Below are 22,887 nucleotides of genomic sequence, written 5' to 3'. Positions count from 1 at the left end.
ATTTTTAATTGGTGGCTATTTTTAACAATTAAACGCTGCAGGCAGCAAAGGGGGCTGTAGGGCTGACAGCACTCGGGTGCAGCAGTGCCTCAGGGCTCCTTTACCTTCTTGCTTTTATCATTCTTGTTGATTTTTGCAGCGCTTGGACGGCTCGATCAAGGGGGAGATCCGAAAGCAGGCGCTGGATCACTTCAACGCCGACGGCTCCGAGGTACCGCAGTCCTGGGCAGAGGGTTTGTGGCTGAGCCACAGGTTGTGACCGACACCAGGGGATTAGTTCAGTTCAGTTCTTTTCACAGGACTCCAGGTGCTTTTAAAGACACGGATATGGCAGGTTTTGCAGCCAGCCGTATTGCTTATTTGAAATATCTCACATCCAAGGAACAGGGCGGCAAGTCAGAAAGTTCTGAAGAAGCTGGGAAGAGCCAAAATTTAGCAATTCTCTCCCTATTGGTCTGGAGAATGAGATGGGTGCTGAGTGATTCCAGTCTGAAGCTGGTTTTGAATATGAAATGACAGAGGCAAAAGAAGGATTTTAAGTGTTGGCAGGCAGTGGAGTCCAGTGCTGGAGGTGAAAGTCTCCAGTGTAACAGGAGAGGGCATCTGAAACCTCTCATCTGGGCTTGCTGACTCATAGTGACTGGTGCAAGATACTTGTTTTTGTGTCAGTCACCACAGCTGTGAGAAATACCTTTCCTCACTCCAGAAGCCTGGGCTGGAGCAGGATTCTTGGCTCACACAGGGGCTGTGAGAGATGGTGGTTGTAGGATAGTTAACAAAAGCAAGTGTGAGGGGGAAAGGAGCAAGAATGCCTGTAGAACCTGCCCTTTTCCCTGTCCTGAGGACATCTATGAGGGCTCAGGCATCTTAGCTCTAACCTGGCACAGTCTGTTCATTGCTGATCTCACTCCTAACAGAATCCAGGCAGCAAAAAGCAGGTGTTTGCCTGCTGCCTTTGCAGGAGTCTGGTGAGCAATGTGGTCTGACCTTCAGAAGTGACTCCAAGGTGCCCTTGCCTTGAGGTGCTTGTGTTGCTCTCCCATATTGATTCATGCCTGGAGTAGCACACCCTTCACCTGGGCCAGCACTGCCTCACCCTGGGTGTGGGCATAAATACTGGTGCTGCTCAGCTTGCATGAACAGGGGACATGGGAAGGAAATCCTTTGTCTGCTTTAAGAAGCATGAGTGCATCAGAGCCTTCCCTTTTACAGCGTTTGAGTCACCACTGCTATTTTATGCCCACAGTTACAAGCTGGTTAACTCACGGATGCTTTTTATTTTTTCCTTCCCAGGACTTCTGTTTCTTGTTGTCAACAAGAGCTGGAGGGTTGGGAATTAATTTGGCCTCTGCTGATACTGTTGTTATCTTTGACTCGGACTGGAACCCCCAAAATGATCTTCAGGCTCAAGCCCGAGCTCATCGGATTGGACAAAAGAAGCAGGTCAGAAGAGCTGCCTGGGTTGTTTTCACTGTGGCTTCAGTGTGTGCATCTAAACATCCTGTCACCTCACCAAAGCTTCTGAAAACATGGGCTTTTTGTCAGCTTTTGTCAAGGACTGTCAGCCCAGTCCTTGCTCCAGAGAATGCTGCCCAAGGGAATCTCATTTAAAAAGTAGGAGACAAAAACCAGCCCAGATTTGCCAGGTGCCAAGACTTTCTGTTGGTTTTGAACATACCCAGAACCCAACCCATGGCATTGCACTTCTCAGCCTAGTCCTAGTAGATTCTGCTCTTTCTTGCCTTGAGAAACTTAAAGCGTAGAACATCCACCTTTACTAGGGGTCATTAGATATGTGAAAGACTAGCTTGGTGCTAGTTTGAATTTGGAGTGATTGTTTCAGAAGATTTTTACTCTGTGCTTAGGCACACGACAGGAACTGTGTTAACTAACCTGATTTTTTAGCTGGATCTCCTGAGATACAGAGAGAATGTGCTTGTTTTTCTTCTGAAAAAGCACATCTGTACATGAAGAGACAATGTCAGCAGCCCAGTGAAAACAGCGGAGGGATGCATTGCTGTATCAGCAGAGCCTGTCCAGGAAATAGCTGTGGTCTCTTTTTGCCTCTCAGGTGAATATTTACCGCCTGGTCACAAAGGGGACAGTGGAAGAGGAGATCATTGAGAGAGCCAAGAAGAAAATGGTGCTGGATCATTTGGTTATCCAGCGTATGGACACCACTGGCCGGACTGTTCTGGACAACAACTCTGGGAGATCCAAGTACGTGGCTGTGTCAGGAGGCAGAAATGTCTGGAACACGTGGCATAACCAGCTTCCCCTGCTGGCGTTTCCCAGTATTTATTTGATAGGGTACAGGGCAGAAAGCTAATAAATAATGGCAGCTTCCACTGATTTGGCTTCTGCAGCCATTAATTTGGATACATAGGATAAAGATGATCAGAAATTTTAAATCTGTTTTAGGGCACTATGTGTTTTTGCTTGTGTCTTCCACCCAGAGGTCATCCTGGTCTGAGGGAACCTGGCTGTGGAACAGCTGCATTTTGGCAGTGACCTCAGATTCTCTTCATTTCCCCCAGTAGATGGAGGTGGTTCCCATTGCAGTCTTTGTCTGTGCTAGAGCAGGAAACAGATTAATAACAAAGCTTTTTATAGTGCTGGGTAGAAAGCTTACTCCTTGCTTCAATTAGGAAAAACTTTGGTATGGTTTTGTGCTGTAGCTGTTCTGTCTGAACAGCTCAAAACACCTTTTCCTTCTTTTCTTCTTGCAGCTCAAACCCCTTTAACAAAGAGGAGCTGACAGCTATTTTGAAGTTTGGAGCTGAAGATCTTTTCAAGGAGCTTGAAGGGGAAGAGTCAGAGCCTCAGGTAGTTTGAAATTAAAATCACACAGCAGTTTGTAGTGCTCTCCAGGTCTGCAAGAAGGACTGTGTGTGGTTGCTCCTGCTTTGTTCTTGCCCCGTGCACGAGAACAAGTTGGTGAATAGGACCCGTGGGAGTCTGGAGAAGCTGGAAGCAGAGTCTGGGATTGGGGGATCAGGGGTTGAGGAGAGCCTTGTTGTTAGGGATTAAATAGTAATGGTCACCAAGGGAGTCCCTTCTGAGGATTATTAGCTGGTGACAGCACAGCCTACTGAAGGCTCCTCTCCCTGCCTCTTCTGAGCACATGCTCAGCACCCTGTCTTGGTGGTTCTGAGCGAGGCAGGAGTCTGCACAGTGCAGTGAACAGGTCGCTCTCTCCTGCCTCAGTGCAACATTGCTTGACAGTTTAGCATTGAGGGTTTTGACCAATTCTCTTAATGGTCCAAGCAGCAGAGCTTCTGCACAGGGAGACAGTCTACAGTTCATACATCTCACTGCCTGGAAATTTTCTCCACTGTTCAGCCTTGATGGTCCTTTCCTTCTGCTGTTCTGTCACCTTATTTGTACTTTGTGTTACCACTTGAGATAGTTCATCCTTGCCCTCTGGGATGGCACCCTGCAGATATTTGCACTTTATTTAGCTCATACCAGCACATGAGCCTGTTCTCAAAGCCTCTTACTTCCTGCTGTGCCTGGCACCCTCTGCTTTATCCCTCCTTCTCCCTGACTGGCAGGAGATGGACATCGATGAGATTCTGCGTCTGGCTGAAACACGGGAGAATGAGGTGTCCACCAGTGCCACCGACGAGCTGCTCTCACAGTTCAAGGTATGGACCCCAGGCTCTGTACTGGGGTGTGGGAATGTGGCTCCCCACACACCCTGCCATGGAGGTGAGGTCAGTTACAGGCAGGAACACCTCGGAGAGATCACAGAATGGTTTGGGTTGGAAGGGAACTTAAAGATCATCCATTTCCAACCCGCCTGAGTTCGGTATTAATTTAATTTCAGGAAAGTGGTTTTGAAGGCTGTGAATAAAATGCAGAATTTACCAAATTTGGAAACAAACCCAATAATTTACAAATACTCAGCAGTACTTCTTTAACTGCACGTACTTCCTCAAAAGCTCTTAGTCCAAAGACGTGGCAAGGAGCCAGGAATGTAGTGGCATAGGGATCAGTTATGGAGTAGTTATGGAAGTGTTGGCAGAATTCCTATGGAGAAGGAGTTGAGGCTTAGCAGACAGCTCTGGGGTGTTCCTGCCAGGGGAGGGAATTGCTGAAACTTCTCCTTTGCTTGTAAAAGGTTGCCAACTTTGCAACCATGGAAGAGGAAGAGACAGAACTGGATGAGCGGTCCCAGAAGGACTGGGATGATATCATTCCAGAAGAGCAGAGGAAAAAGGTGGAGGAGGAAGAAAGGCAGAAAGAATTGGAGGAAATCTACATGCTGCCTCGAATCCGGAGCTCAACAAAAAAGGTACAGCCCTTCTTGAGGGGATGAGAGGCTGGAGGATGGAGCTGCCAAAGAGAATGCTCAGGGGAAGCCTCCTTGCCATCTGAGCATCTTTCCCCTCCTCCAAAGTTGGTTGGGAATAAAGCACAGAGGTAGCACAGTGACCTCTTGTTGGCACTGTGCATTGGACCAACGGTTTGGGATGCAGCCTGAGGGCCCAGACTGCAACTCATCTCACCTTAGCAGACAAAATCAAAAGAATCTGTAGTGACCATAAAGTGCATTGGATTTTGCTGCAATTTTTGCCTTTTTTGGCCATCTCTTTTCCTTGGGCTCTGTAGCTCCCTGGGTGGCTCTTGCCTAAATCTAGATCCTGAGGAGCAAAAGAGATGGTGTCTTCCCAAGTTCTTCTTTACATAATGGGATCTACCCCAATCCAAAAGAAAGCTGACTGTGCAAACATGCTCTGCTGGGACATGGGACTTTAAGGGGCTAGAACTGTTCTGTGGGGTGAGCTGGAGAAAAACATTGATATGAAAAACACAGAGAAGGATAATTCATGTTGGATGAATCCAGATTAATTTTTGAGGTGTCCTGGTTTTCAAAATAGTCTAAGGGACTGTGGCACAAACCCATGGAAATCAATATTTTGACATCTCTTAGTAGATCAAAATGCAATTGTGAAAGGAGGATGACCACCACAGCCTCAGCCAGCTGGGAGCTGCAAGGGTGTGCAGCCTCTCTGGGCTGGTCACCTGGGCTCCTGCATCTTCAGGAATGGATGCTCAGGTGTTGTGCAGTCCATTAAATAGTGCCAGTGCATGGAGGGACAGAAGAGGTCGTTAGCTGATTAGATGAGCAGTTGTTAACTGTCCTGCTGTCTCTCTGGTGTGTGCAGGCTCAGACAAATGACAGTGAATCTGATGCTGAGACCAAGAGAAGGCTTCAGAGATCATCTGGGTCAGAAAGCGAGACTGACGATACCGACGACGAGAAGAGACCGAAGCGCAGGGGACGCCCTCGGAGTGTTAGAAAAGACACTGTGGAAGGATTTACTGATGCTGAAATCAGGAGGTCAGTGCTGGGCACGAGAGACAGTTCAGAAGACAAATATAGAAATCCCATACAGGTGGAGAAAATCCCAGATTAATCCAGGATGTGCTCACCTGTAAGCACGTCAGTGTTAGAGTTGGTTCACTGGCACAGCTTCTGCACCTTTATATAATTCAGCTTGATCCCAGCTGAGGACCTTAACATTCAGATCAGTGCAGAATGGACTGGATTGTCTTTAGTCAGGCTACAGAGAAGGTTGGCACCTTCCTAAAATTAATCCATGCCGTAGCTGCCCTTTGTGGGCCAAGTGGATGGAGCTAATGCTGTATAACATGTGAGGTCTTAGGTGCCATGAGCTGGAGAAGCCAAGGGCTCTGGCCTTCCTGACATTTTTCTGGCAGTCATGCTGCTGATTTAAGCTCTCAGGGAAAGGCAGGCTCTGGCAAAATGCCCTCATGAGAAGCACTGGTCCTGTTGATCCGAGTGTGTCAGTCTCTGATGTCAGCTGGAGACTGAATTTCAGAACATTGTTTTCTTCTCCTATCTTCTCATTCTTGGTTCTTTCCCAGAGATCTTTGTCTTACAGCTCTACCCAGATGTTCAGCCAAAGAAGGAAGAGAGGGAGTTAGGAGTTTTCCTTAACTCTCTATCTCTGAGCTGGTGTAATTTTAAGCAGGAGATAACAGAGTTTTTGGGCTGTGATAGCTGCCCCATAACCATCTTGAAACCATGGAGCAGGAAGGACATGTTACAATATGCAGTATAACAGGCATTTAGGTTATTGTGATGTAGCAGAAAGGGGCTGAAAGAATACAAAATTAAAATAAGAAGGCAGAAAATTAATTAATTTTAAAAATAACCTGTAGTTGTAGCCATTGTGTCTACTCCCAGCTCAAGGCAATGTTTGATTGCAGCAACTCTTGCTCTAAAGATGTGTTAGCCACAGCAGGGATTTTCACAATAAAAATAAGACATGAAAATAAATAGCAAACCTCATCTGCAAACCTCTGTGATGGATTGAACCACATTTAGCTCTTCTGTGATGGGTTGCTACATTTACAGCCCGAGCTTTAAAATTACTAATGACATTGATTTAATGCCTCTTTTCTTCCTGGAAAAATGAAGTTAATAATTACCAACATGGTGTGAGCCAATCCTTCTGGGGTTTTTTTTGCCCTACAGTTACCACTCTCCTTTTTGTTTTTTTTTTTTTTCCCTCATCTGTCAAACACTCAACATTCATAATAATGTTGTGCTCTTCTTCAGCCAAGGTCACAAAACTCTTTGTGGGGGCTAATGGATGAGACTTCCCAGTGCTGAGGGATGCTGAGCTGATCAGTGGGGAATGCAAGGGTGATAATGTGACAGGCTGTAATTAATATATTCAAGCATATTTGTGATATTGAACCTACTTTTTATGGCAGCTAGTTTAGGATATTTTTGGTTTTTTTTCTCCTTAGGTTTATCAAGGCTTACAAGAAGTTTGGATTGCCTCTTGAACGGTGAGTCCCAAGCTGGCCCTGCTCCAGAGGGGAATCATGGAGGCACATTGTACTAATGAGCACAGCCAGGCACACTTTGCTCTGGGTGTTTGACACAACCTCCACAGACAGCACAAGCCTTTCTGTCCTGCCATCAGACCCCAAGCACTGCTGTACACTCCCTGGTGTCTCTGTTGATGGGCGCTGATGAACACTGGCTAAAAACCAGCTGGAGCAGTTGTGGTGCCGAGCTGTGACACAGCGGGGTCCTGCTGGCACAGTCCTGCCCTTGGGGCATTCCCACTCTGCCCAGAAAGGAGAGGGAGCAGCTGTCAGAACAACAAATGCTACCCAAAACACTTGCCAAGCTTCTCTATGCACGTTAGCCTCAGGACTGAATTTGGAGAATCTTTCCGTGCTCTATCCCTCCTGAAGGGAAACAAAGAGAGGCACCATCCTTAAACATGAATCTGCAGAGCCCTGTGCTGGCTCTGGAAAGGTCTCAGGGCTGAGGCAGAGTTCCCTAAATGTATTATAGGAGAAATTCAGTGCTTTTTCAGCTGGTTCTACTCTCCTGGTATGAAACACAAGGCTTGCGTGTGAGTCTGGATGTTACTGACTTCAGGCAGGCAAAAGGGACAGCAGATGGCAGCTTTGGACCATCAAATGGAGCTAATGTGGAACTGGAAAAGCCTGAGGGAATACTGGACAGTCACAGAGGGTCCCTGTTGTCCCCAAGAGAGACAGTTCTCACCTTTGCTTTGGTACTAAAAAATCCAAAGGATTGGATCAGTTTTTCTACATCTGCACTGCAGCTGTTAGACCAAAAAAAAAGACAAAAACCTGAGTTGTTTCCTGCATGAACTCAACTCATGCATGTTTCATACATTCACATTTGTACAGCACTGAGCTGTGAAACAATTGAATAGGAAATGACTGAGAGAAGAACTGCTGTATCACACACAAAACTCTCCCTGTTCCCCAGGCTGGAGTGCATTGCCCGGGATGCTGAGCTGGTGGATAAGTCTGTGGCTGACCTGAAGCGGTTAGGGGAGCTCATCCACAACAGCTGTGTGTCAGCAATGCAGGAATATGAGGAGCAGCTGAAGGAAAATCCAGCAGAAGGTAGGCAAGGGGGTTGAGTGCTGCTGTTAGGGTGGTTTTGGGAGTGTTCCATGGAGCTTGTGAGGAAACCGTTCCCTTTCTGGACAAGGAGGCCACATTGTGACTTAGAAGCAATGAACAAGAACACACTTAAACCACCCCATCTCTGCCAGGCAGCTCTCACCCACAGAGAGGAGCCCCTGAGCTTTCTGATGAGACTGGAGAGTGCCACTTGGGTCTGTTGGCTTCTGCTGGACATGAGTTTTTGTGGGGAGAGGCTGAAGTGACCAGCTTATTGAATGCTGGGCTACAAAGCAAAGCAGATCTTATTTTAACTGCTCCTGGGACTGGAAATCAAGCTGGTGCTGTGTACTCCACAGTAAAGCTGGGTCCACAGTTAGCAATTCCCAGAGCTGGAATCATCACCCACTCTGTCTGGTTGTTCTTTGCTGTTTGTTTGGACATACAGATTCGGGGATGGATTTCCTGCTGGGTCTCTGCGTGTTGCAGCTGACCAAGACTGCAGAATCAACAGCTCCAGTGTACTTAGAAGTTTTAAGAAAATGGTACTGGGAGGTGTTTAAATTGCAAATCTAATTGAGTTAGTGGAAGAAAATTTATATTTTTGACCTTATGTTTAAATAAGGTTGCAGGCAAGGTTTTGCTCACTGTCTGTGAAACCATTTTATAGAGACTCTTCCTTCTGTAAGAGTTCCTTTAACTGCTGTGTTTTATTGCTGAGCAGGGAAGGGACCTGGAAAGAGACGAGGTCCTACCATCAAGATTTCTGGTGTCCAAGTCAATGTGAAATCCATCATCCAGCATGAAGAGGAGTTTGAAATGCTGCACAAATCCATTCCCTCAGACCCAGAGGAAAGGAAGAAGTAAGTTTGGCTAAGTAGGCAATGCAGAAAGAGGCTCAGGGAATTTGGATTTTGTAGTGGAAAGAGAATAGCCTGGATGTGTGGATTTGCTTTATCCTCCAGAGCATTAAAAGGAGCTCGTGTTTGAAATGCCTTTAGGTACCGCCTGACGTGCCGTGTCAAAGCTGCTCATTTTGATGTAGACTGGGGAGTGGAGGAGGATTCTCGCTTGTTAGTGGGAATTTACGAGCATGGTTATGGAAACTGGGAGCTAATTAAAACAGATCCGGAGTTGAAGTTATCTGATAAGGTAGGTCGCTTTGCTTGCTGCTTCCCTTGGGTCCATTGCAGTGCTCATAGCAAACATGCCTCATTTACTCCAGAAACAGATGTTTATGTTTGTAACTACTCCAAAAATCATGATCAATAATAATGAGGGAAACAGTGGCCTTCATGGAATGTTGCATGGTCGATGGAAAGCAGAGTTGTGTTGTTTGGTGGGCAGTACCGGGTGAACCACACTGAAATGATGCAGGCAGAAGATGGCAGTGCTGACATGTGTGGTTCCATGCACAGGATAGAAGAGGCTGTGACTTGATGTTTCCTTGAGCATCTCACAAGAAGCTGAGTGTGAATTTCTGAGTGGAAATAATTTTTCACAGATTTGACGCTGCTTATGTCAAGGCTGGTCCGTGTTAGCTTTGAGGGTATGGTTGCACGACTGGGAATGGCAGCACAGCCAGCTGGAAAGCCTCCATCTAGTTCCTCTGTTCCTCAGTCATCCCCACAAGAACAGTTTACAGGCACCATGTTGAAATGATCTGGGTTAAAAATAATCCACCATCCGTTGTGTCAGTGTGGTGGAAAAAGTGTGGAAACTGGAGCACAGAGCTGAGGAGCACTGGGAATCTCCACACCAGCTCTGCTGCCAGCGTGCAGCATTCCCCTGATATCCCTGCTGGTGTTTTTAGCAAAGATCAGGCTCTGCCTGAGAGCCCTCCATGTGTGGAGCTCATAAAGGCATTTTGCAATGGAAACAGCTGCCTGAAACATGCCACTCATTTTCCAGTGAAGTATGAAACAAACCTAGCTGGCAAGTTGAGCTATTTCCTCCACAAAGTGTCACCTTTCAGCCTTGTTTTCCACTAAAAATTGTGCATCTGTGCCCCTGCTGTAGCAATGTCTCAGGTTACCAGAGTGACTGGGCTGCTGTGACCACGCTGTCACAAACAAATCTGAGGTGTCACAGCGAGTGGACTCAGTTTTGCAACTCGAGGTCCCAAATATAGCTTGTAAAGGACTTTTCTCCTTCAAGAGAACTTAACAAGCTTGCAAGGCTTAGCAAGCCTTAGGATCCTTTAACTTCTGCAGGATTCCAAGGGGAGGGATGCTTGCTTGCCAGGAGCTTTGCCTTTGGCCAGACAGGGACAGTCTGAGAGAGAATAGGAAGGCTTGAACCGTCTTGTTCCCCCAGAAGGTGCAGCATTTGCTGCCCTTTGCTGGGCCTAGAAGGGCTGCTGCTAATGTGTAAATCTTTTGTCAAGATTTGTGCCTATGAGTATATATATTTTTTTTTTCTGCTTTATCAAAGATCCTACCGGTTGAGACAGATAAGAAACCTCAGGGAAAACAGCTCCAGACCCGAGTTGATTATCTACTGAAACTGCTGAAAAAAGATCTGGACAAGAAAGAAAACATGAAAGATGGGGAAGAGGTGAGATGTGGCCTCTTGATTCTGAGGGTTTCAGGGGGAGTGGTTGGCTGATGGCAGGAGACACCCTGTGTTCCCAGACATCATTTCTATGAAGGAATATGGACTTATTGTCTGATTGCATTGTGATATTTCTCATTTAAATGCTAATTAATTTGCTGGGTGCCAATTGGAAGAGGGTTAAAAGCTTATTACTGCTCTTACTGAAGGATTTGGTCTCATCAGGTTTCCTGCCAGCCTGCAGGACCTGCAGCTGTTTGCACAATGTTCAGGAGATGGGAAATGTCCCCAGGAAGTAGCTGTAGCTGTTTGCTTTCCCTGACTTGGTCTGTGTTTTTACCAGGGCAAGCTCAAGAAGAGGAAACCACGAGTGAAGAAAGAGAACAAGGCTCCCAAAGTCAAAGATGAGCATGGGAATGAACTCTCCTCTCCTCGGCACTCAGACAACCAGTCAGAAGAAGGTGAAGTCAAGGTGAGTCAGCCTAGGTGAACAGTGGCTTTTCCAGGTTTCCTTGGGCTGTGCTTCCTTGGGAAGCATTGCCTGCAAAGCCCCCAGGAGTCAGAGGCACTAAGAGTGAATTCCCACAGGACTGGCAAACTCACAAAACCACCAATACAGCTATTGGTGTGAAAGAAGGGCCTTTCCCACCTATTCTTTTAGCTCAGTGCTTTAAGGGATTTGGGGCATCCCAGAATGGCCACAAACACCCACATGTTGACTCAGGGGAAAGGTTGTCTCAGGACAAAGCCTGTTGCCCTTATAAAGGAGAGAAAGAAGAATTGTTTCCCTCTCCTTTTGGGCACGTCAGCCCGTGGTGAAGCTGGAGTTTACCAAGGTCATGCTGTTGCTTAGAAAACGTTCAGTTTTTGAGTGGTTTGGCTTGCAGTCTGAGGCTTTTTGTTCGTGTGCTGATCAGTATCTACCTCAGGGGCTGATCGTTCTGGAGTGCAGCTGGCACAGGAGAGCAGGGCTGCTCTGCAGCTTGCCAGCTTGTCAGAGTGGGGCTGGTCTGGTTTTCATACCCTTTTGTCACATTTGGGGGAATGGCAGCTGCTTGAGCAGGGCTTGATGTCTGCTTAAAGAGGTGTGAGGGTAAATCTGGATGGACCTCAAAAGTTGCCTGTGTTTTAAGGATGTTTTGTGGAAGAAAATGTACATGAGGTGAGGGACTCCAACTTTGTCCTGTGACTGATGTTCTAGGAGGATGGCTTGGACAAGAGCCCAGTGAAAAAGAAACAGAAGAAGAAAGAGAACAAAGAGAACAAGGAAAAACAGACATCCTCTAAGAAAGAAAAGGAAAGCGATAAAGAGAAAAAGAAGACAAAAGACAAGAAAGAGAAGGTATGTGGTACTTCCAGGAGTAGCATGATAGGGAAATCCCTGAGCAGGACACACTGTAAGATTTAGGATTCATGAAAGGCCCTGTGTGAAGAGACATCAGTGAAGCACCGTGGGGTGAGGGGGTATCCCTTTTTCAGCCCTTCTGAATTGCCATAAAAAGTTGAAAAGGCTTTATGTCCTAAAGCTTCATGGAATGTGACCAAAACTGAAGAGATTTTGTCAGGCTGCCTTTAAAGTACAGCTGTCCCTGTGACATGCATATGGCCACAGAGCTGATGCTAAGGAAGGAGCCTGGAGCACTCACATCAAAGTTCTGTCCAGCTGTGATTTATCACGGGGTTGGCAGGTCCTTGTCCGTATTCCCCTTTAATTTAAACTCACCCAAATGACCCAAGTGTCCACACCATCAAGACTGTAAGTTGTCATTGTCACTGTTCAAGACTCAACAGAATGAGTGTTTCAACATCACTGGTATGCTGGAGACTCAAATGTCTCTTGAATTTTGGATACAACTGCCCTGAGGCTGGGTGCAAATTGGAGGGGGGGCGGTAAAAGCTTCCATAATAACGACCTGAAGTACCTGTCCAAGGAACAGGTATGTGCTACATGCCCGGTGTGTTTTTACACTGAGGTCATAAGTGCAAACTAAGAAGTTTCATTGCTTATGTAGGGGAAAGTTTGCTTTCCAGTGATTTTTGGTATGGCTTTGACTGCAAATAAGTCATATAGGTAAAAATGTACATGAACAGGCCATGATTTGAGAACTAGTGATATCACATAAAGTTGCAGGTCCTTGGAGACATGAGACTGCCCTGAGCTCTATGCTTTGCAAGGGAAAGATACTCTTTATTTTAACCTCTTTTCCAAGTCTTCAACACTGGTTTCTCCCCATGAGTGTGAATATCGTATTTGTGGCCAAACTGTTGGCTCTGACTTCTCCCTGCTCCCTCATGGATGACATAAAGCTAAACAGAGCCATTGCAGCTCAACAGTTGGAGATTTTGGGAGGAAAGTTGTAGGAACAGTGCCCAGGTTTAGCAACTGCCAGTAACAATAGTGTGGAGGTTGTTTGCTGGGTCACTGGGGATCCTCCATTCTGGTTCATCGCGTGATGTGTGTAATTTGTCCTTGTAAAGCCTAAAGGTGGCGAGGCCAAGTCTGGAAGTAAAGGGAAGAGATCACAAGGTCCCGTCCACATCACTGCAGGGAGCGAGCCAATCCCCATTGGAGAAGATGAGGATGATGATCTGGACCAAGAAACATTCAGCATAGTGAGTATTTTCCTTGGGAAATGGGAGGGCAGTGCCGAGAGCCCAGCGAGGCCGCCAAGGTTTGCTCAGATGTCATCCAAGGACGTGTTTTAGGTGTTGGGGTGTGAACCCCATCCTAGTGCCCCACAGGGGTTTCCTCTGGCTGATCTGAGAGCAGGGCAGGACAGCCCTGGACAAGAGCTGCCCACCAGTGCTGCCAGCTGGTAGCCTGTCAGCAGAGCAGGCACAAGGGCTCTCTGCTTCAGCTGGTGACTTCCCAGTGCTCAGCTGGCAGCCCTGGGTTATGGAGCAGCCTGCAGCCTTACATTCGCTCTCTTGTAAAAGCCAAGGAGCCACTGAAGCGCTTTCAGGCAAGGAAATGCAGGAGAGTTTTGAGGGTGACCTTGTAGGAGGTGCGGAGCTGTGTAAATGCTCTCACAGCAAACGTGCCCACAAGGCTTGTTGTAAAAATTGCCTTTTAGTAAAAGTTGTCAGTTGTCTCCTTGGCTGAAATACCACTTCTTCAAAGCAGTTCTCTCAGTTCAAATCTCTGAATTTGCTGCAGGTCCTGTGGGTTTTTTTGTCTTTTTCTTTAACTTTTGTTCTGCGATGCACAAAAGATCCAGGCAGGCAGTCAAAAAACCTGTCTGATTTCCTATCTGTGTGCAGTGTTGATGTGCCCAGGCTGAAAAACATGGTGCTTTCATGTCATATCTGCCAGTTTTGGTAAAAGCAAGCATTAAAGTGACCAAAGATGGGATTGGACAGGATTGAATTGAGCAGTCTTTCAGCTGGGGTGGCTGGTTCAGCACGTGGAGGCTTGGCTACACTTCCCTGCCTGCCACAGGATCTGTGCAGGGGCAGATCATGTGTGATTACTGCTTGCAAAGCAAATTGTTCCCTCCTAAAAGGCAGGGGCAGTGGAGGTGGGGAGAATCTTGTCTTCTACTAATTATTTTCTGCAGCTTGTCTAACAATTTGTTATTTTATAGCTGATTTCTCCTTGCCTAATGGCCAGATAAAGCTAAATGAGCTTCTTTTCTATTAACAGGGCAATGATGTAGAGCCCCCTGCCAAATTAATCACTTTCTCCTCTCTGTTGCTCTTTCAAGTGCAAGGAAAGGATGAGACCAGTCAAAAAAGCACTGAAGCAACTTGATAAGCCTGACAAGGGACTGACAGTTCAAGAACAGCTGGAGCACACGCGCAACTGCCTGCTAAAAATCGGTGATCGCATCTCTGAGTGCCTTAAAGCCTACACTGACCAGGATCACATCAAGCTATGGAGAAGGTGAGGGAGCTTTTTGTTTTCCTTAGCTGGTCTAGGATATTTTGAAGTGGTAGTCAGAGGCTGCTGGTTTTTCTGTGGATGGATGTGCCATTTGATCTTACTTAACCCATGAAATCTTGTGGTTGCTGGTCCACTCAGTCTACAGAATCACAGAATCACAGAATCACAGAATCACAGAATCACAGAATCACAGAATGGTTTGGGTTGGGAGGGACCTTAAAAATCACCCAGTTCCAACCCCCTGCCATGGGCAGGGACACAATTCACTAGACCAGGTTGCTCAGAGCTCCATTCAGCCTGAACCTTGAACACTTCCAGGGATGGTCTTCTATCACCAGTCCCAGGCAAATGTTTTCTCTTCAAGTTGTCCTGGTTTCATTAAAATTGATTTCAAAGCTAAATCACATAAACCACTGCGAACCTCTTTATTTTACTCTGAAGAATGTGGCTCCAGCCCTCCTGATCATCCTGTACTGAGTTGAGACTGTTTTCCAGAGAGGGTAGAAGGAATTTGATGTTGGTTTGGAAGCCATTGGCAGTTAAACTGCTGCTGTAGCATTTAACAGAAAATGTTCCATGTCCTCCTAGGAACCTATGGATATTTGTGTCAAAATTCACAGAATTTGATGCCAGAAAACTACACAAACTCTACAAGATGGCTCATAAGAAAAGATCACAGGAAGAGGAGGTGAGAATTGAAGTGCTTTCCCTTTGATTTCTGTCCTTAAAAGTTGCTGCACTGGAAGTTCCAATCCTTTCTGCCTCTTACTGTGGGTGTTCTTTGTTGTTGTTGGCAGTGTGAGATTTTTCTCAACATCTAAACAGTCTGATTAGACTGATTAAACATCTTTTTCATGTGGCATTTCTGGTCACTTTGTCCTGGCTGTTCTGACCAAGCAAAAGCATTGTTTGGTGTGGCATGTGATGTTCAGTTGCCCTGTGGAGTGAAAAGCCTGGGCACGCTGCCCTGTAGAGATCAGGTGTAGAAGCGGAGCTGCCAAACTCTGCCTGTCCTCCACCAACATTTGTGCTGTTCTTGAGCACAGAGATGGCTCACGTCAAAGAGGCAGGAAAATCCAGAACCTGGCAGACAAGGCCATTGCTCACAGTCCTGCTCTTCTGGTGGGAGAGCAGTTGAGCTGTATAGCTGAGCTGTATCCCTCTCTTCCACCTTGCAGGAGCAGAAGAAAAAGGAGGACATGTCCAACATGAAGAAGCAGTTCCGCCCAGAGCCTTCGGGCTCCAGCCGTGATTCCGTGATGTCCCAGTCCCACGTGCCTCACAATCCTCATTCCCAGAAGATCCACATGCCCCCTTCCCACACCCAGCAGCAGATGCACGGGCACCCCCGGGACAACTATGGCCATCCAAACAAGAGACATTTCAGCAACACAGGTGAGCTCTGGCAAGGCAGAAGAAACCTTTCCTTCTGACCTAATGCTCCTGGACACAAATCCTTCTGGGGCTTGTGACTGGGTTTAAAGGGGATGGGATAGAACATAACACTACCACTGTACTTACTGCTAGGATAGAAAACATGGTGAGGTAGTGAGGAAAAGGATGTAAGAATGGTGTAGGAATGTTCCCCCTGTTGATGGAGTAAAAAAGTTACCCTTTGTTTCCTTAAAAAAGAAAAAAGCCCTTAAGTTTGTCTATTCAATTTGGTTAAAAGACACCTCATAGGACCTTGGAGACTTCACGTCAAACTTAAGGATAGCCAACTGGACAGAAGCCAAGAAGTCCCACCTAAGCAATTCACTAGAAAAAGAAGAAAACAAAAGAAGTAATCGCTTTTGTGAAGTGTTTTAGCAGGAGCAAGAACCTCTTGCCCTGGCTCAGTCTTTCTCTGTAAAGAGCTTTTTTATTTTGCCTTTTATTAAAACTTTTTTGTTTACTGCACTGTCACAGGAGCCATTCTGCTGCTTTTATACCACCTGAGGTAGCTGAGCTATCGAGGGTATAATACTTGTCTCTGAGAGCTTATAAGACCTGGCTCGAAGAGACCAAGCACTAGAATGGGACAGAATAAGATTTGTGGGGATGATCAAGTGACAGTGATAAAGACATTCAAATAATAAAATTTGGCCCTCATTGTTTAGGGAGGAAAAAGTTAAAGGGGCGTCAATAGCTATTATTTCTTGGAGAATTCAGGGAGGAAAATGGGCTTAAACCAAAGCACGAAAGAGACTCAGAGGTGCTCTTTGCTCATAGCAGACCGAGGAGACTGGCAGAGGGATCGGAAGTTCAACTACGGTGGCAACAGCAACCAGATGTGGGGCGGGGAGCGGCACCACCAGTACGAGCAGCACTGGTACAAGGACCACCACTACGGGGACCGGCGGTCGCGGGGGGATCCCCACCGGAGCTCCGGGAACTACAGACCAAACAACCTGTCCCGCAAGAGGCCCTACGAGCAGTACAACAGCGACCGAGACCACAGAGGCCACCGCGACTACTACGACAGGTGAGCGGTGTCTTGGTTTGGAAAGGCAGGTGTCTGCTAAGGAAGGCAGGAGCCTCCCCTGAAATGGAAAGTGTAAACCCCCTTCCTCCGAGTTGTTATAATTTTGAAATTAAGGGGCTCTCAGGCAAAGATATGGGAGCAGGAATAACAGTTCTTTATTAGGGAAGAAAATTTAAAAAAAATTAAATAATGCAGTAATACAAAACAACACTGACAGAGTCAGAATACGACCTGACACCCTCTGGGTCAGGGTGTTGGTAGCAGTCTGATTGAAATGGTGGCTGCAGCCCTCCTGCAGTGACAGGTGTGGTTCTGTTGGAGCAGTGACCCTGTAGAAGGGTGGAGTTTTCCTCTGAAGGTCCAGTGGTGGTGTAGATGGGCCTGGTCTTCCTCTGGGAATCCAGTGAAAAAGGCTGCCTGTGGTCTTCCAAATCTCTGATTATATCCAGATAGTAATGCTTGGCTCCTCCCTCTGGGCAGAGCATCTCCCAATGGGATGATGTAATTTTATCAGCCATGCAGTGACACTCACTGGCCCATTAACAGAAGATATCTCCTGGAGGGAGGATTGGTTGTGGAAGAGATAAAGAAAAACTGCCCAGTTAACAGAAGATAACTGCTCCACAGATAGGAATAGAATACTCACACCCATTTCCAACCTAAGACATTGCCCTCACCTCAGAGGGCTTGGGGAGCTGATCTCCATCCGTTTTTCTCTCCACAGACACCACCACGATTCCAAACGTCGACGGTCCGACGACTTCAGGCCTCAGAACTACCACCAGCAGGATTTCCGGCGGATGTCTGACCACAGACCGCCCATGGGATACCATGGCCAAGGACCTTCGGACCACTACCGGTCCTTCCACACAGACAAACTGGGGGATTACAAACAGCCCCTCCCTCCATCTCACCCTGTAGTGTCGGACCCTCGCTCGCCCCCCTCTCAGAAATCCCCCCACGATTCCAAGTCACCTCTTGATCACAGGTCACCTCTGGATAGGTCATTGGAACAGAAAAACAATCCAGATTATAACTGGAACATTCGGAAAGCATGAAGTGACTGACAGGGCAAAGCGCACGTCTGAAATACTGGGATTGATGTGACGGTGGCTGCTTTCTCCAAGCCAGCAACAAGAAATTCTGAACATGCTGCTATCTGGCTGGGTCAAGGAAGATTTTGGGGGAGTGGGTGGAGGAAGATTTTCCCTAGTTCTTGATTCTGGTTTAGATTCCCGTTTCCTTTCCCCTTTTTTACCATTGAACTGTTCTGTCATGGAACCAGCCTTGCTGCCTTGTTTGTTGTTTTGTTTTTGTTTTCCTCAGTCCAATGGACCCAAGGGAGTTTTCCCCAGCCAGTGTTTCCTCAGAAGGAGAAGGCAGATTGATGCTGCTTAGGATGGTGCAGAAGGCTGTGTGCCTGCTCTGACTTGATGTTACATGACAGATGCTGCTTTGGGGCTGGGGATAAACTGGTTGGGCTGGGATTTGTATGTCATCGGCATGGGGCAATGGGAAGATATGTTCAAGGAGGGACAGCAAAGTCCCTCTGCAGTCCCTTGGTTGAAAGAGGGACTTGATGTATCTGCAGAATGACTCCAAAGGAGCTGGATCCATGCTGGTGACAATCCATCACTTTCCTGGCCATGTTATCATTTTCATGTCTTTATCCATTTCAAGAAACTGGCTCTGCTTTGCTGTTGTGTCCCCTGCAACAGAAGAGGTGGGGGGATCTTTCTCCCATCTCCAGAGCTGGAACTGGCAAATCTTGATAGGGGTAAGTGGGAGCTGGTTAAAAAAAGGCCAACATCCTTAGCAAAGGCTTAGTTCACTTATAACCAGCAGACAAAATTGAAAGAAATTGTGGTGAGAACAGTATTTCTCAGTGGACAGGGCTCAGGAATTCATAACAAAACTCTTCTGGCATGGGCAGCTTGGGTGCTCCAGGAACTAACAGATGCCGGCTGGGAGGTGCAAGATCAAAAGATGGCTCTGGGGATTCTGGAACTCCTAATCTTCCTGCCACTAAAGTCTCTGGTCTTTGGGCAAATCACTTCTCTCTGTGCTTCACAAAGCAGTGATCACAAATCTTTACTGTAAGTGAAAGATAAGGGATGGTAGAACAAAGTGAAGCAGGAAGGTGACTACCTTTCCAGCAGTCAGCAGTGACTCTGAATTAAAGTACCTGCATTTATAGACCTTTTGTTTGTCTAAATTGGAAATAAACCTGAGGACTTAGCACCTCAGTGAGCAGGGAGAGAATGAGGAATTCAGGATGGATCCATAAAGATCCTTGGAGCAAATGTCTTAGAGCCCAGCATGACAGAGGGAAAAGAGGAATGTGCAGCCCAGCTCAGTGGACTTCAGGGCAAGCACTCCAAGTATTCAAACCACAGCATTTGATGCAAACCAGTGTCCGGCCTGGGCACTGGTGTGGTGACAGGGGTTGGTTGTGCACATCCTGCTGGCCAGAAGCACCTTAGGTGATTATTTTTCAGGGTGGAGTTCCCTGGAGACCGCAAAGGCTGCCCCGAGTGTGGTGTCTGGGGCTGCATCACCACCCGGAGCTCAGTATTAAAGACCAGGCAGTTCCAGACTCCTGTTAGGTGGGGCACAGAAGCTGGGCCTCCTGTTAAGATGCCAGTATTTGACTCTAATAAGCTGTGATGTCCCTTCCCCAAAAGACTGAGGGCAGATGGGTGTTCAGGGCTGGCTTCCTGACTCCAGCCAGTGCCTTGGAAGGCGCACGCAAACTGACACTAATACTCCTCCATGCAGTATATCCCTGGAAATCTGCTGCCATCACTCCTCCCCATCCCGCTGCTCTAAGGGGACACACGGAAGTGTTTGTTCCCCTTCTGTTTTTATGTTGCAAGATTTCCACCGAATTCAGGGCAGTTTTGTTTCCTTAGGGGCACTTGCTGCCATGATAAAGTGTTACACTTGTGTTTACCTGTGCAGGGTGAGCTGAAGGCATGTCTTCCACAGTCCCCCTCGGAGGGGTGGGAGGTGTGGAGAGAGCACATTTCCCACTAAGCTGTGATTGCAGGCTGTGGTATTCTACAAAGAGGTCCTTTCTTTTCAGAGGTATTAGCTTTTAATGTGAAAATGGAGGCAGCCTCAGAGGGGCAAAGAGAATTGCTGGTTTTGTCATGGTGCGGTGCTGTCAGGGTGGGAAGTTCGTGCCATACTTGTGTAGCAAAGGCAATACTGGCAACCAGTGTGAGGGCTGGTGCAGGAAAACTTTGAACTTTGGATCCCAGCAAGAGGCATTTTCTATGTTGAGATGTGGGGGTTTCTGCTTATCCCAGGTTCCAGGCACAGGGTTGTTTGGGATTTCCTTCTTGTGCAACAGCAAAAGCTTTACCCATATCCACTGGAGAGCTGTCCCCACTGTCACTTCAGCCTCATGTTGACGTCACATCATGTCCACTCATGACGGGTGAGTCTTCGCTGGGTTTGGCTTTAGTGAAGCTGGAGAAGGAGATGTGGGAGAAAGTCTTCCCTGAGCACACACACACACACACTCTTGTGCATTTTTTGTCCCCTCAGCATAGGGACCATAACCAAACACAGTCACGGGGACAGGAGTGGGATCAGAGGGGACACATCCACAGCCATAAACTTCCCTGTAGTGTTTGTGTCAGCATTGGTACAGCTCTTCCTTCCTAACCAGCTGTGGGATTCCCTCCACCCTCTTTGCAGAAAAAAACAGTAACTTGCTGGGGTTCGATTAAAAAAAAAAAAGGAGTTTTTCAGCCTGACCTCTTTGGAAATGGTGTAAAGGTATGAGTTCACATGGTGGAAATCCTGCAGACCAAAACTTGCTGTGGGGACAGGCGATGTGGTCCCAACCAAAATGGACATGGAAGCGAGTGCTGAAGTCCTTGTGTGAACGGTTTGTGATGCACACAAAAATATTTTTCTGCTTTCACCCGTTTCCTCCCCACCTCTGCCTCCCCTCTGGGGAGAGAAGGACTCTTACTGTAAAAAATACGGACTTTTAAACCTGTTGACTAAAAACAGTAATTAATATTAATTTATATTTGTGAAAGAAATGCCACTGTCCTAGTGATTTCTGATGTAAATATGTTGTTTATATAGTATGTATGAAATTTTCCTACATTGTAAAACTGCTGTACTTTTGATTCTTGTATATTAAAAAGTGTTACTGAGATTTTCAGAAGGGCCCCAGTGTGGTGTCTCTGGGGGGTCCCGTGGCAGGTCTGGGGGCTGGTTTGGGATGACAGCGCCCTTTCCTGCCAGCCACAGGCAAGCCACCGTGGATATTTTCACTGTGCAGGAATAAACATGTTCTGCTTGGCTGTTTTTACATAGTCTCACAGTCTCTGGTGATAGAGTCTTGGAAGCCTCTTCAGATGGGAATTTCCACCTGATCAGAAGGAGCTGTACGTTCTCTAACAGAGAAATCTAAGCCAGATCCACCAGGATTTCACTGGGATGATACTGATGATTATATCCCGCCTCCACGTTTTGTGGATCTCTGAGGATGTGTAAATTTTTTACCTTTTCTGGAGAGAATTCCCCTTTCTCTAGAAGTGTTGCTCCTGCTGCACCAGTGAGTTCTCCTCTCTGTCCCCAGCCCCTCCTGGGCAGGATGTGCCTCTCCCCAGGTGGGATGTGATGGCATCCAGTGGCTGCTTTGCTTTGGTCTTTACCCTCCACTGCTCACACTGAGGCCCACACAGCAAAACACAGAGCAGGGATTGGAGCCATTTCTCCCCAGGTTATAAAAGCTCATTGTAAAAAGCACTTTTCACACCTGTAGCCACTGGGTCCAGCCCTTCCCAGACTCTCTGCTGCTGAGCCAAGTTTCAGCCAAGAGTGAAATTTCACAGCTGAGTTATATGCTCTTGAAAAATGGATTTCCTAATGGAAAGAGTGACTGGCTGTTAGCCATGGGGCTCAGCAGGGAGAAGGGCTCAGCTGCAGGGAGGCACAGGGGCTGCAGGGAGCTGGGCTGGGTGTTAACATGCCTGTGGGAACCCAGGGCAGGGGGAACATCCCCCTGTCTGCCCTGGGGTGCTCTGACTCCTAGGAAAACACTGACTTTGACCCTCATTCATGGAGAAGGCCTCCAAAGCTTCAAAGTAAACTAGAAAAAGTGTGAAATAGATTGTAGGGATTGTAGAGAGTAGTGCAGTGTGGCACATGGGCGAGAAATTTAGGTTTTAGGATTTTTAGCAAATTGTAGATGGGTACAAGATGGAGGATACAGGGTGTTGTCTTGAGTTCCTTTCTTCTTTCTTCTTTCTTCTTTCTTCTTTCTTCTTCTTCTTGGGTTTGGGTGGTATCTTGTAATTGGGTAGAAAAATCCACATTGCGGGTCTTTAGGAGTCAGTTATTGGGTTAGAAAGGGAAATAATCTAGGTGTCACTTCATAATTGGGTAGCTTAGTTTTTGATTAGACTTAAAAAGACCTTGGAGCATGAGTTTGTTAGCCATTTCGTGCTGTTTTCACGCATGCAAGGTCTGGGTGCAGACAGTGTGCTGAAGTCTTGATAAGATGACAATAAAACAAGAACCTGAAGACCAAAACAGTCCCCTGTGTCTACTTTTCCTGACAAGAACTGCTTCAAGAGGGTTTCCCCCTGCCAGGGGAGCCCTCAGGGAGTTGCTCGACACGGGGCCCGGTACAGATGGTGAGTGCTGTGACACCGGTACCGGTACAGATGGTGATTGCTGTGACACCGGTACCGGTACCGATGGTGATTGCTGTGACAATGGTACTGGTACCGGTACAGATGGTGATTGCTGTGACACTGGTACCGGTACCGATGGTGATTGCTGTGACACTGGTACCGGTACAGATGGTGATTGCTGTGACACTGGTACCGGTACCGATGGTGATTGCTGTGACACTGGTACCGGTACGGATGGTGGTGATTGCTGTGACACCCACACCAGTGAGGGGACAGGGCTGTGCTTTACACTGGGGCAGACCCTCTAGAGGGAGCTGATTCCCAGCAAAAAGCACATTTTTGGTGAACAACATCACTCTGCACTTGTGGCTGCTCCTGGACAGCTGGTCCTG

General features: G+C 47.1%; 1 protein-coding gene across 11 annotated transcripts in view; it reads left to right on the top strand.

Annotated features, from left to right (window-relative positions):
- Positions 1–21,018, top strand: part of CHD2 (chromodomain helicase DNA binding protein 2) — a 90,989-nt gene extending 69,971 nt beyond the window's left edge. For all 11 annotated transcript variants that reach the window (XM_068203678.1, XM_068203674.1, XM_068203676.1 and 8 more), the window contains 20 exons: positions 140–211; positions 1,294–1,443; positions 2,072–2,220; positions 2,730–2,826; positions 3,555–3,647; positions 4,124–4,297; positions 5,172–5,347; positions 6,787–6,828; positions 7,793–7,932; positions 8,657–8,795; positions 8,934–9,084; positions 10,366–10,488; positions 10,829–10,957; positions 11,687–11,827; positions 12,964–13,098; positions 14,190–14,368; positions 14,957–15,056; positions 15,547–15,763; positions 16,583–16,832; positions 17,557–21,018. In XM_068203678.1, coding sequence (XP_068059779.1) covers positions 140–211; positions 1,294–1,443; positions 2,072–2,220; positions 2,730–2,826; positions 3,555–3,647; positions 4,124–4,297; positions 5,172–5,347; positions 6,787–6,828; positions 7,793–7,932; positions 8,657–8,795; positions 8,934–9,084; positions 10,366–10,488; positions 10,829–10,957; positions 11,687–11,827; positions 12,964–13,098; positions 14,190–14,368; positions 14,957–15,056; positions 15,547–15,763; positions 16,583–16,832; positions 17,557–17,890 — 2,991 coding nt within the window. In that variant the 3' untranslated portion in view covers positions 17,891–21,018. The remainder of the gene's footprint in view (positions 1–139; positions 212–1,293; positions 1,444–2,071; positions 2,221–2,729; positions 2,827–3,554; positions 3,648–4,123; positions 4,298–5,171; positions 5,348–6,786; positions 6,829–7,792; positions 7,933–8,656; positions 8,796–8,933; positions 9,085–10,365; positions 10,489–10,828; positions 10,958–11,686; positions 11,828–12,963; positions 13,099–14,189; positions 14,369–14,956; positions 15,057–15,546; positions 15,764–16,582; positions 16,833–17,556) is intronic.
- Positions 21,019–22,887: the final 1,869 nt, after the last annotated feature.

The sequence above is a fragment of the Anomalospiza imberbis genome, chromosome 13 (assembly GCF_031753505.1).
Source record: "Anomalospiza imberbis isolate Cuckoo-Finch-1a 21T00152 chromosome 13, ASM3175350v1, whole genome shotgun sequence".
Lineage (NCBI taxonomy): Eukaryota > Metazoa > Chordata > Aves > Passeriformes > Viduidae > Anomalospiza > Anomalospiza imberbis.
This window is presented reverse-complemented; position numbering and strand designations above follow the sequence as displayed.